The 15,606-nt window shown below is 44.9% G+C and overlaps 1 protein-coding gene across 1 annotated transcript in view; it reads right to left on the minus strand.

Moving 5' to 3' along the window:
• Window positions 1-1,422: 1,422 nt before the first annotated feature.
• Window positions 1,423-15,606, minus strand: part of LOC310774689 (tRNA pseudouridine synthase Pus10-like) — a 31,021-nt gene continuing 16,837 nt past the window's right edge. The window contains exons 2-4 of the mRNA XM_083634803.1: window positions 10,554-10,696; window positions 5,576-5,675; window positions 1,423-2,701 (exon numbers count right to left, since the gene is read on the minus strand). Coding sequence (XP_083490929.1) covers window positions 2,663-2,701; window positions 5,576-5,675; window positions 10,554-10,696 — 282 coding nt within the window. The 3' untranslated portion in view covers window positions 1,423-2,662. The remainder of the gene's footprint in view (window positions 2,702-5,575; window positions 5,676-10,553; window positions 10,697-15,606) is intronic.

The raw sequence follows: 15,606 nt of genomic DNA on the forward strand, positions 1-15,606 counted from the left end.
TGCTCTAGAACCCCCAAACCTGTAGTTTAGCACCGTCTTTTGGTGAGTCAGCACATGAGATATATGGGCGGTTTTACCCCACTCGCGTGCCAGCCGTTTAACATTTTGTGGCCGTTCCCACACATGGACTGTCTCTATCATACAGTGCATCTCCTGCCATCATGCTGGAGACCTCACAGTGTATCTCCTGCCATCATGCTGGAGAACAGAAGTGGATAGGAAATCATTTGGTGGATGCAATTGCTGAAATTAAATCTTAAAACCGAGCCATGACCTTTCACCTTTATCCAACCAGGGACTTCAACAACTGTTCTCTTTAGATAGTGATTCTCAACTGGTCTAGTCTCACAATCCATGATGTTTCACTGCCCAAATTTCAGATTTTCTTTTCTTTCGCTAATCAAGTTTCAAGATTCAAATGTATGAAATAAACAATAAGAATTTTCTTGAATTACATAGAAAGGCAGACTGATCTTTAATTACATTATTGTATTAGCCGCGGCCGCGCCCCTTGCCAACAAGCTAGCATGACGTGACATGCTTGGTACCCAGGCTTGGGAAGTAACCGATTACATCATGTAATCGGGATACAAAAAAAGTTTAACTAAGAAATGTAATCAAGATTACAGTTACATTTAAAATTTGGGATTACTAGCTGGATTAAGATGAAAGAAAATACATTTATCGTATGTTGAGTATTTATTATCCAAGTGTCTGTGCACTGTAAATATGAACTCTTCTTATTGTCTAGGTTTGATGTCATATGGGGATAACAAACTAAAACCCTGGAGGAAAAACACACCTTGCTCTGAAAAAGGACCAGTGCACCCACAAACTAAGTGACTAGAAACCCAGTGCACAGTAATCCGAAGATGGAAATATGATTGTATTCTTATTGAGAAACATGACACAGATAGGCTGGCTGAAAGCCTGCTGTAACCAACACATAAGGTCTGAAATGACAGCTGTTTTTTGGAAGTAGGTCCTCGTGACGAGCATGTCGTCCAATAGTAATCCACAAGTAACGAGTAATCAGTTACATTACTTTTATATTGGGATACTTGGATTACAATTGTTAACGGGGTAACTAGTAATTGTACCGGATTACATTTTTCAAGTAACCTTCCCGACCCTGTTGGTACCAACGGAGGCCTTCTAGTTTCATATATCAGTATCTTCACTCTGCTTTAGAAACAATATGACTACTACTACTATAATACTACTATACTACTTAGAACCACTCCTTCACAAAGTCCAATCATTTGTCATCATTTTTGAAAGAGCAGGTGTGACTTTTGAAACGGCGGAATCTCATTTTGGAAACAGGATGTGACCTAAAGCACAGACACAAACAGTCTCCCACAAGCCTTTATTCAAACAGATGAACAGAACAGAAACAGCCATCTACAGACAACACGCTTCCTCAAGAACAATTCTCTCTCTGTGATGACTGCACTTTTTAAACTATGAAATGAGGTTTTAGGAGTATAGAATTACACTTAAAAAAAAGTAGGGTGGGAGAATTGAAAATGAGAGAAAAACAAATTGCTGCAATGTGGTTTTTCCAATAATATTCACAAAATGCCTTGATGTACACAGTGACATATATATATATATGTCACTGTGTACATATCATATATATACTGTGTATGTACATATATATATATATATGTGTATGTATATATATATATATATATATATATGAATGATATGTACACAGTGACAGCACTGAGCCTTAAACTTTAACAAATGCAGTCACTAAATGCTGCAGTGAGGGGCGGAGTCACCACAAGCTAGTGCCAACATCAACCCCGTTCCATTCAACTTTAGGCAACATGGCTCTGTCCGTCTGTGCCGCCACTCTGTAACCATGGTTACTGAAGCATCACGTACAAGTACAGTTTAATTCTCATCAGACGAACACCTGGGTGTATCTTCATCCTTACACACACATACTTCACGGTTATCGCATGTGTAGAAACTCAGACAAGTCGGTATTTTGGCATTTTCTAGCCAAGCTGCAGAGGCAGTATTTGTGATCATTTAGATCTGAAATGCTGATTGATGCTTTGTATAATTTACCAGAAACAAATTATAGCATGTTGAGAACTGGTCTCTAAAACTACATTACCCATAAGCCCCCCCGTAGCTTCCTCCTTTAGGCTGAGAGGACAGCTGGATGTGTACATACAAAATCTAGCTTAGTGCTGCCTTCAAACGGAACTTGGGAAGTCGTATTTACGAGTCGGGAAGTCGTGTAAATGACATCGTGAGCTTTCAGAAAGCGTCCACTCACCAAGTCGTCAATACAATTTGGGGTGTGGGGGGGCCCCTAAACACGAACCCACTTGAAGGCAGCATAAGTTCTGGGCGTTGAAGTGACTTTTGCAGCTTGGCCAGGAAGACACGCCCACAGGAAGACACGTCCAGCACTAAGAGGACACACAGAGCTTCAGGCCGCAGGAGATGCTCAGATGGCTGCAGGGTCGGGTCAGGGGGGAAGGGGGTTGGGAGAGTCCAGGGCTCCTCTACATCTCTGACCAGCATTTCCATGGTTACGTTTCAGCCCTTACTCGCTCTGAAGCCGGTGGGGTTTCAGCGTTTTGCTCAGTTTCCCCTCCTGGCTGCAGCCCTCTGGGTGCAGGACGGCTCTGCAGCAGCTTCACTCTGGGATGGCAGGCGGCCAGTCCACATCCACAGACTGAGGGGAGAAACACAGCAGACATGTTAGCAAAACAGTTTCGTAGAAAAACCTGTATTTCAGGGTCGATTTTTTTAAAAGATTTTCCTGCTGGAAGGGGAGTGACATGAAATATAGTTATTGGAGAATGGTCAATGGTGCCAAATTTGAGGCATTTAGCTTATCCAGAGCATCTTCCATTGAGCGCAACTCAATTCCAAGATCAACAACATTAAAAGCAACCAATGGTAAGGTGTGGTGGTCAGAGCCAGGTGACGGCCTGAACACACAGCCTGTGTCTACCTGTGGTCAGGTGGTCAGAACCAGGTGACAGGTGAACACACAGCCTGTGTCTACCTGTGGTCAGGTGGTCAGAGCCAGGTGACGGCCTGAACACACAGCCTGTGTCTACCTGTGGTCAGGTGGTCAGAGCCAGGTGACAGCCTGAACACACAGCCTGTGTCTACCTGTGGTCAGGTGGTCAGAGCCAGGTGACAGCCTGAACACACAGCCTGTGTCTACCTGTGGTCAGGTGGTCAGAGCCAGGTGACAGCCTGAACACACAGCCTGCGTCTACCTGTGGTCAGGTGGTCAGAGCCAGGTGACAGCCTGAACACACAGCCTGTGTCTACCTGTGGTCAGGTGGTCAGAGCCAGGTGACAGCCTGAACACACAGCCTGTGTCTACCTGTGGTCAGGTGGTCAGAGCCAGGTGACAGGTGAACACACAGCCTGTGTCTACCTGTGGTCAGGTGGTCAGAGCCAGGTGACAGGTGAACACAGCGCAAACCTTCCGCCTCCGTGCAGTGACGCTCTGTTGTTGTCCTGGCAAATATACGAGTTCCGGTCCCGAACGCAAGTGGATATATACGAATTTGGACGTTTGGCCTTCAAAATGAAAGCGACACAATGTATGTTTATAAAAGGCACCGCTGCGCGGAAGTGGAAGTCCCGGGCGGGAACTTGATCCGCGCTGTAACAGGAAGCCTATAAAAAAAAAGGCCCGGATGTCCCAGAGTCTATTTCCGTGCCGAAATAGAGAGCCGCAGTAACGAGTCCGGAAATCATCGATGCTAACAGCCCTGGTTCTTCACAGTTTTCGCCTATGGGAGTTTTGAATGGGTTTTTGGCGCGATGCTTCTAATAAGCTCTCTGGGCGATTTGACAGATCCCACTATTGCATACTGCAGGGGTCGTCAACCTTTTTGATATCAAGTCATTTTCACATGTGTTTGTTAATCAGGGACATCAGCCTGAGGTTTTTTTAGCTGGAGGACCTGACACTGACTGCATTTACATGGACTTTGCTGTACTTTCCCGGTTATGAGGCTTATCCTGGTTTTGATCATATTGGGGATATGGCCTTTACATGGAACACAGAGAAATCAGGCACTTTTGAAATTGTTACTTAACTGTTAACTTTAAATTAATTGAACTGTGGCTATTGAAAATGAGACCATGATATATACAGGGTTTCCCCTACCATTCGACAACGGCCATTCTACCATCCTACAACGGCCATTCTACCATTCTACAACAGCGCCCCCGCCAGGGATTTTGCTCTCCCCAAAATCCCAACAAACCTTTATGGCATACTATTACTACTGGTGTTGACAGTGTTGATGACAGTAATAGAAGATGCCAAATCATTCAAAACAATAAGCATTTTGCTCTTAGGAGCATCGTGCCAGCGTGCGGCGCTGTTCCAAAACGTGTCAACGTGTGTCGTTGCCTGGGAAACGCACATCCCATAATACAACTGTTCGCATCGCATCCCATAATAGTGTGATGACACTTGGGATGCCATTGCGAACATAGATGCGAACGGGTTAGCTAAAAGTTTAGCGTTGCCAGCGAGGAGCCCCCCACCGCTGCGATCGAGGTACGTTTCAAAATCCCTCCAGGCCTGAACGTTTTTCTGGATGGAGTCTGTTGTTACCTTATCATATGAAAAACATAGGATAATAACGCACTTGCGGCCAGGTTGGCCAAGAGAGATCATGCTATCTTCTTAGCAGCCTGTTAGCAAAAGGTCGTGATTTAACAAGCTTCCAGGTCAGTAAACTTCTCCCTCACCGCTACCCAAGAGCTCAGCCTTGCCTGAAGTGCCACGCTCTCGCTGCTGCTGCTGAAGCCGCACCTGCACAGGTAGTCGGCAGAGGTCAGAAAGCAGGACAAGATGTCTCCATGCAACAGTATCCCGGTTTCTGTTAGAGTACTGCAGCTAGCATAATTGGGTTTCTCAAAGCCGGGATAAGGGCTTATCCAGGTTTCTGAAATCAGGATAATGATGTTTACATGCGCAAACACCAAAATGTAATACTTCAAAACCCCCGATCATAACCTGGATACTGAAGTCCATGTAAATGCAGTCATTGAATCAGACCAGAGTTTCCCTTGGGATCAATAAAGTATTGATCTATTTACATTGTCGGTCTTTTCTCTGCTGCTTTGGAATGTATGGAATGCACGGAACGCAAGGAGGCTGACCAATCAGAGGCAGAGTAGCAAGGAGGCTGACCAATCAGAGGCAGAGTAGCAAGGAGGCTGACCTATCAGAGGCAGAGTAGCAAGGAGGCTGACCAATCAGAGGCAGAGTAGCAAGGAGGCTGACCAATCAGAGGCAGAGTAGCGTGGGTCACTGGCTGTGAAATGGGTCAGTTGGCATTTCAACATTTCTACAAAAGAAATCTCTGCCGTGCCACTGGTTAACCCTTTGTGTGCCAGAGGTTAACCCTTCGTGTGCCAGAGGTTAACCCTTCGTGTGCCAGAGGTTAACCCTTCGTGTGCCAGAGGTGTCACCTGTGCCCCAGGTTTGCTGACCCCTAGCACTAGTCACTAGTCGCACTAGTATGCACTAGTCGGCTCGAGGTTCAGATGGACGTCTCTGCCTCACCTCCACGTCCAGCTCCAGGATGTCGGCGTCGGTCTTCAGCAGCTCACACAGGTTGGGTTTGGTGCGGCCGAAGTCTCCGTGCACAAACTCCTTAATGTAGCTGCTCACTGCTGTTAAGGAGCGTTTCTGAGCTGCTTCTGGTGTTTTTCAGGGACAATTCACAATACTTTATATATATATATATACATACATACACACACACATATATACATATATATATATATATATATATATACACACATACATATATATAATATATATATTAATATGTATGTGTGTGTATATATATATATATATATATATATATACACACACATACATATATATATAATATATATATTAATATGTATGTGTCTGTGTATATATATATATATATATATATATATATATACAGTATATATTAGGGCATTCACGACTAGTAGATTTTACTAGTCGACTAGTCGTACATAAAGGTAGTCGACTAGTCGACTAGTCGTTTTAGCAAAAAAAAAAAAATCTTCAAGAAAGAACATGAGGTATTTACATGACATACATGGACTATCATATCCCATATCCCATATCCCCCACAAAGAACATCAAAACACAACAAAACAAAACAAGAAAACTGCATAAGATACACAATAATCCAAGAACAAACAAGACTATTGAACAACCAAACAAAAACAATGCATTCAGATCCTATCCTGATAAGCCTAATGACACTGGGGTAAAAAGTTCTTAAAGTCAAAGTCTGTATGTGGTTGCCATATTTTGGGGATGTCTAAGAATCTGCCTTTGCTCTTGTAGTAAATGTTATCCAACGTATGGTAGCTTGAGAGTTCATTCCACCAGTGAACTACAGCTGGGGGATTGGATGCTTTCCAATTTAAAGCTATGCATTTCCTAGCTGCCAACAGGGCAAGATCTATGTATTTACTTTGAATGCATTGTTTTTGTTTGGTTGTTTGTCCAATAGTCTTGTTTGTTCTTGGATTATTGTGTATCTTATGCCGTTTTCTTGTTTTGTTTTGTTGTGTTTTGATGTTCTTTGTGGGGGATATGGGATATGGGATATGATAGTCCATGTATGTTGTGTAAAAATACCTCATGTTCTTTCTTAAAGATTAACAACAACAACTAGTTAAAACGACTACCGTAGTCGACTACTAAGCACAGTGTCGACTAGTGGTTTTACTAGTCGACTAGTCTGTGAATGCCCTAATATATATATATATATATATATATATATATATATATATATATACACAGACACACACATACATATATATATATCAGTGGGGAGAACAAGTATTTGATACACTGCCGATTAGGGATGTTCATCAATTATCGAAAATCGATAATTGATCGTTAAGGATTGGAATCGATCCTGTGGCATTTGGATCGATTTTTTAATTATTAAAAAAAAAAAAAAAAAAAAAAAAAAATTTGGACTAGGTTTGGGTGGAATTCGTTCCTCCTCGCCCCACTCCATTGCACAGCCGACTAACGTGAGGTGGAGCTTCATATAGTCTCTAGTTTTCTGGCTGGGCACGGGCCTTTGTGCCAACAAAACTGTTTTAAACATGGGAAATTCACACCGGCATGCGCCGGGGACAGCAGTGTTGGAGAGGAGACACATTGAAATAAAGAGTTAATTGAGGAGAACACGTTGTCTTTCATATTTTCTGCCATAGGCATTCATTTTGTAAAAAAAAAAAAAAAAAAAAATATTCAAAATTTTCTAAGTATTAATATGATCGATAATCGATAATTGATCGTTAATTTTCACCGATTATCGATTTTGGAAAATTTTCAAAATGAACATCCCTACTGCCGATTTTGCAGGTTTTCCCACTTACAAAGCATGTAGAGGTCTGTAATCTTTATCATAGGTATACTTCAACTGTGAGAGACGGAATCTAAAACAAAAATCCAGAAAATCACATTGTATGATTTTTAAGTAATTAATTAGCATTTTATTGCATGAAATAAGTATTTGATAGATCAGAAAAACAGAACTTAATATTTGGTAAAGAAACCTTTGTTTGCACCTCGTGGGGCATCAATGATCATGAGAAAGGTGAGGGATCAGCCCAGAACTACACGACAGGACCTGGTCAATGTCCTGAAGAGAGCTGGGACCACAGTCTCAAAGAAAACCATTAGTAGCACACTACGCCGTAATGGATTAAAATCCTGCAGCTCACGCACGGTCCCCCTGCTCAAGCCAGCGCATGTCCAGGCCCGTCTGAGGTTTGCCAATGACCATCTGGATGATCCAGAAGAGGAATGGGAGAAGGTCATGTGGTCTGATGAGACCAAAATAGAGCTTTTTGGCATAAACTCCACTCGCCGTGTTTGGAGGAAGAAGAAGGATGAGTACAACCCCGAGAACACCATCCCAACCGTGAAGCATGGAGGTGGAAACATCCTTCTTTAGGGATGCTTTTCTGCAAAGGGGACAGGATGAATGCACCGTATTGAGGGGAGGATGGATGGGGCCATGTATCGCCAGATCTTGGCCAACAACCTCCTTCCCTCAATAAGAGCATTGAAGATGGGTCGTGGCTGGGTCTTCCAGCATGACAACGACCCGAAACACACAGCCAGGGCAACTAAGGAGTGGCTCCGTAAGAAGCGTCTCAAGGTCCTGGAGTGGCCTAGCCAGTCTCCAGACCTGAACCCAATAGAAGATCTTTGGAGGGAGCTGAAAGTCCGTGTTGCCCAGCGACAGCCCCGAAACCTGAAGGATCTGGAGAAGATCTGTATGGAGGAGTGGGCCAAAATCCCTGCTGCAGTGTGTGCAAACCTGGTCAAGAACTACAGGAAACGTCTGATCTCTGTAATTGCAAACAAAGGTTTCTTTACCAAATATTAAGTTCTGTTTTTCTGATGTATCAAATACTTATTTCATGCAATTAAATTCAAATGAATTACTTAAAAATCATACAATGTGATTTTCTGGATTTTTGTTTTAGATTCCGTGTCTCACAGTTGAAGTGTACCTATGATAAAGATTACAGACCTCTACATGCTTTGTAAGTGGGAAAACCTGCAAAATCGGCACCATGCGGGTAATTGTTTCTAAACATGCAGGGCGACCGGCTAGCAGCTGGTCATAATCCAGATTTCACTGCATGTTTAGAAGGGGCTTGTGTGTGTGCAGTTTTGCTATATATATATATATATACATATTCACTACATTTTTTTCCTGCTCTCCCCAAAATAACCTTTATGGCATATTATTACAATACAACAATACTGGTGTTGACAGTAACAGAAGACGCCAAATCATTCAAAACAATAAGCATTTTGCTTTTAGCAGCATCGTGCCAGCGTGCAGCGCTGTTCCAAAATGTGTCAACGTGTGTCGTTGCCTGGGAAACGTACATCCCATAATACAACTGTTCGCATCGCATCCCATAATAGTATGATGATACTTGTGTGTGTGTGTGTGTCTGTCTGTCTGTGTGTGTGTGTGTGTGTGCGTGTGTGTGTCTCTGTGTGTGTGTGTCTGTCTGTGTCTGTGTCTGTCTGTCTGTGTGTGTGTGTGTGTGTGCGTGTGTGCGTGTGTGTGTCTCTGTGTGTGTGTCTGTCTGTGTCTGTGTGTGTGTGTGTGTCTGTGTGTGTGTGTGTCTGTGTGTGTGTGTGTGTGTGTGTGCTCTGTGTGTGTGTGTGTGTGTGTGTGTGTGTGTGTGTGTGTGTGTGTGTGTGTGTGTGTGTGTGTGTGTGTGTGTGCGTGCTCTGTGTCAGGTATTCCGTTAGCCAGCCGGTATTTATTGCCGTGGGCCGGCAAATTAAAAGGTCACCGGCTCAAGTGGCCGGCTGAAAATATGCCAGATAAATAAATTCCTTCTATAAAATAGCCTAATATTGTGTGACCTATAACCTAAGTGATGTTGCCAATGAGCTACGACTTAAATAGAGACTTAGCCTACATCATATTCTTTCCGCCCCCTGTTAGGTTGAGTGTTTCGTGAAAAAGAAAAATATAGCAGACGCTTTCTTTAGGCCTACTGTAGCGCGCCGTTCAAAAGCCGCACACGCAGCATCAGTCCCGCCGGCCAGCGCTGGACCCGCTGTGAGGAAACACACAGGAGGAAACCCAAACGTCATAACAGACATCCCTTGCTAGGGAAGTCCTTTTTTTAATCTAGATCGTGCAACGACAAGTACTTCAGCCGAGGCCAGCAAGACGGCAGGAAAGCGTCAAGCACCTGCTATTCTTCCTCAAGAAGAAACAGAAGCGTGCCTGCTGCCGTCAGAAGTGAAAGAGACCCAACATAGGCTGTCAATTTAGCGGAGGTAAAAAGCCTTTTAAACTACGTTGGGTCAATCAATCAATCAATCAATCAATGGCCGACGCTCGTATGATGAGGAGATGAATCAAAATGCTTACCACAAATAAAGCCACATGGGAGCCGAGAACCAGTGCAGGAGAGCAGGTGTGGGGTGGGAGAGATTAAGGTGCGTAGCCTATTGCTGGAGATTCACGTTGTGCGCTGTCTGCACTGACACTGTCACACTTATTACTTTTAGCTACGTTGTTTTTTCATCAAGGCAATGTCCAGAAGATAATGGGTTCATGAGTGTCTGCAAATGCAGATAGATAGGCTACAGGAGGAGCATGCATGCATGTTGTCTGTTTCAATAACGAAAGCGTTCTTACCGAGAACGACGTGCCGAACAATTCAATATTCTTGCTGCAAAATCGGCCTCTTAATGACAACACTGGAATAAATATGATCGACTATAGAGGCTATAAAAAATAGACTATAGAGAAATAAATTGATTCAAAACGTTTATTTTGGAAACAATTATTTTATAACATCTTTTTTTAATAGTGGCCGGCAAATATTCTATATGGCCGGAATTCTGGAACGTTACCGGCGGCATTGGCCGTCTGGAAAAATGCCTAGCGGAATCCCTGGTTGGTGTTGGTGTGTTGGTTGGTGTGTGTGTGTGTGTGTGTCTCTGTGTGTGTGAGCTGTGAGGATACGTCCCAGCCTGGGTCTTGAGGCCCAGGTAGAAGTGGTGCTGGTCCAGGAAGCGGGTGTTCATGGTGTGGACGACGCGCGGCCGGACGGCCAGCGCCCGCCGGTGCAGCACCCTCAGAGGAGTCTTCTGCTCCAGCGTCAGCTCCTGACAGAGCACACACACACACACACACACACACACACACACACACACACACACACACACACACACACACACACACACACACAACTTTATTTTCATCTACTGGTGGCCACTGAACGCTCCACTGTAGCAGATTGGGTGTTTTTAAGTGCCTTGCTCAACAGCACATGGACAGTTCTTGTGTGGAGGGTGGGAGAGTGTTGCTCATTGATTCATTACCCAGGGATTTGAACAGGTGATCGTCTTTAATCTCGAGGCTACTGCCACACATACCAACCAACACACACACACACACACACACACACACACACACACAGCACAAACACAACTCCACACATACCAACACACACACAGCACAAACACAACTCCACACATACCAACACACACACACAGCACAAACACAACTCCACACATACCAACACACACACACAGCACAAGCACAACTCAACACAAACCAACACACACACACACACACACACACAGCACAACTCCACACATACCAACACACACACACACAGCACAAGCACAGCTCCACACATACCAACACACACACACACAGCACAAACACAGCTCCACACATACCAACACACACACAGCACAAGCACAACTCCACACAAACCAATACACACACAGCACAAGCACAACTCCACACATACCAACACACACACACAGCACAAGCACAACTCCACACATACCAATACACACACACAGCACAAGCACAACTCCACACACACACACACACAGCACAAGCACAGCTCCACACATACCAACACACACACACACAGCACAAACACAGCTCCACACATACCAACACACACACACACACAGCACAAGCACAGCTCCACACATACCAACACACACACACAGCACAAACACAGCTCCACACATACCAACACACACACACACACAGCACAAGCACAACTCCACACATACCAACACACACACACAGCACAAGCACAGCTCCACACATACCAACACACACACACAGCACAAACACAACTCCACACATACCAACACACACACACACACACAGCACAAGCACAGCTCCACACATACCAACACACACACACAGCACAAGCACAACTCCACACATACCAACACACACACACAGCACAAACACAGCTCCACACATACCAACACACACACACAGCACAAGCACAGCTCCACACATACCAACACACACACACAACTCCACACATACCAACACACACAGCACAAGCACAACTCCACACATACCAATACACACACACAGCACAAGCACAGCTCCACACATACCAACACACACACACAACTCCACACATACCAACACACACAGCACAAGCACAACTCCACACATACCAACACACACACAGCACAAGCACAACTCCACACATACCAACACACACACACAGCACAAACACAGCTCCACACATACCAACACACACACACAGCACAAGCACAGCTCCACACATACCAACACACACACAGCACAAGCACAACTCCACACATACCAACACACACACACAGCACAAACACAGCTCCACACATACCAACACACACACAGCACAAGCACAGCTCCACACATACCAACACACACACACAGCACAAGCACAGCTCCACACATACCAACACACACACACACAGCACAAACACAACTCCACACATACCAACACACACACACAGCACAAGCACAACTCCACACATACCAATACACACAGCACAAGCACAACTCCACACATACCAACACACACACACAGCACAAACACAACTCCACACATACCAACACACACACACAGCACAAGCACAACTCCACACATACCAACACACACACACACACACACACACAGCACAAGCACAACTCCACACATACCAACACACACACACAGCACAAGCACAACTCCACACATACCAACACACACACAGCACAAACACAACTCCACACATACCAACACACACACAGCACAAACACAACTCCACACATACCAACACACAAGCACAACTCCACACATACCAACACACACACACAACTCCACACATACCAACACACACACACACACACACACAGCACAAGCACAACTCCACACATACCAACACACACACAGCACAAACACAACTCCACACATACCAACACACACAGCACAAACACAACTCCACACATACCAACACACACACAGCACAAACACAACTCCACACATACCAACACACACACACACACACACACAGCACAAACACAACTCCACACATACCAACACACACACACACAACTCCACACATACCAACACACACACACAGCACAAACACAACTCCACACATACCAACACACACACAGCACAAACACAACTCCACACATACCAACACACACACACAACTCCACACATACCAACACACACACAGCACAAACACAACTCCACACATACCAACACACACACAGCATAAACACAACTCCACACATACCAACACACACACACAACTCCACACATACCAACACACACACAGCACAAACACAACTCCACACATACCAACACACACACAGCACAAACACAACTCCACACATACCAACACACACACACAACTCCACACATACCAACACACACACAGCACAAACACAACTCCACACATACCAACACACACACAGCACAAACACAACTCCACACATACCAACACACACACACAGCACAAACACAACTCCACACATACCAATACACACACAGCACAAACACAACTCCACACATACCAACACACACACACAACTCCACACATACCAACACACACACACAGCACAAACACAACTCCACACATACCAACACACACACACAGCATAAACACAACTCCACACATACCAACACACACACAGCACAAACACAACTCCACACATACCAACACACACACACAGCACAAACACAACTCCACACATACCAACACACACACAGCACAAACACAACTCCACACATACCAACACACACACACACACAGCACAAACACAGCTCCACACATACCAACACACACACACACACACAGCACAAACACAACTCCACACATACCAACACACACACAGCACAAACACAACTCCACACATACCAACACACACACACAGCACAAACACAACTCCACACATACCAACACACACACAGCACAAACACAGCTCCACACATACCAACACACACACACACACACACACACAACTCCACACATACCAACACACACACAGCACAAACACAACTCCACACATACCAACACACACACAGCACAAGCACAACTCCACACATACCAACACACACACAGCACAAACACAACTCCACACATACCAACACACACAGCACAAACACAACTCCACACATACCAACACACACACACAACTCCACACATACCAACACACACACAGCACAAACACAACTCCACACATACCAACACACACAGCACAAACACAACTCCACACAAACCAACACACACACACACACACACACACACACACACAACTCCACACATACCAACACACACACAGCACAAACACAACTCCACACATACCAACACACACACACAACTCCACACATACCAACACACACACAGCACAAACACAACTCCACACATACCAACACACACACAGCACAAACACAACTCCACACATACCAACACACATACCAACACACACACAGCACAAACACAACTCCACACATACCAACACACACACAGCATAAACACAACTCCACACATACCAACACACACACAGCACAAACACAACTCCACACATACCAACACACACACACACAGCACAAACACAACTCCACACATACCAATACACACACAGCACAAACACAACTCCACACATACCAACACACACACACACACAGCACAAACACAGCTCCACACATACCAACACACACACACACACACACAGCACAAACACAACTCCACACATACCAACACACACACAGCACAAACACAACTCCACACATACCAACACACACACACAGCACAAACACAACTCCACACATACCAACACACACACAGCACAAACACAGCTCCACACATACCAACACACACACACACACACACACAACTCCACACATACCAACACACACACAGCACAAACACAACTCCACACATACCAACACACACACAGCACAAGCACAACTCCACACATACCAACACACACACAGCACAAACACAACTCCACACATACCAACACACACAGCACAAACACAACTCCACACATACCAACACACACACACAACTCCACACATACCAACACACACACAGCACAAACACAACTCCACACATACCAACACACACAGCACAAACACAACTCCACACAAACCAACACACACACACACACACACACACACACACACAGCACAAACACAGCTCCACACATACCAACACACACACACAGCACAAGCACAGCTCCACACATACCAACACACACACACAACTCCACACATACCAACACACACAGCACAAGCACAACTCCACACATACCAATACACACACACAGCACAAGCACAGCTCCACACATACCAACACACACACACAACTCCACACATACCAACACACACAGCACAAGCACAACTCCACACATACCAACACACACACAGCACAAGCACAACTCCACACATACCAACACACACACACAGCACAAACACAGCTCCACACATACCAACACACACACACAGCACAAGCACAGCTCCACACATACCAACACACACACAGCACAAGCACAACTCCACACATACCAACACACACACACAGCACAAACACAGCTCCACACATACCAACACACACACAGCACAAGCACAGCTCCACACATACCAACACACACACACAGCACAAGCACAGCTCCACACATACCAACACACACACACAGCACAAACACAACTCCACACATACCAACACACACACACAGCACAAGCACAACTCCACACATACCAATACACACA

Source organism: Poromitra crassiceps (assembly GCF_964638095.1).
Source record: "Poromitra crassiceps genome assembly, chromosome: 4".
NCBI lineage: Eukaryota > Metazoa > Chordata > Actinopteri > Beryciformes > Melamphaidae > Poromitra > Poromitra crassiceps.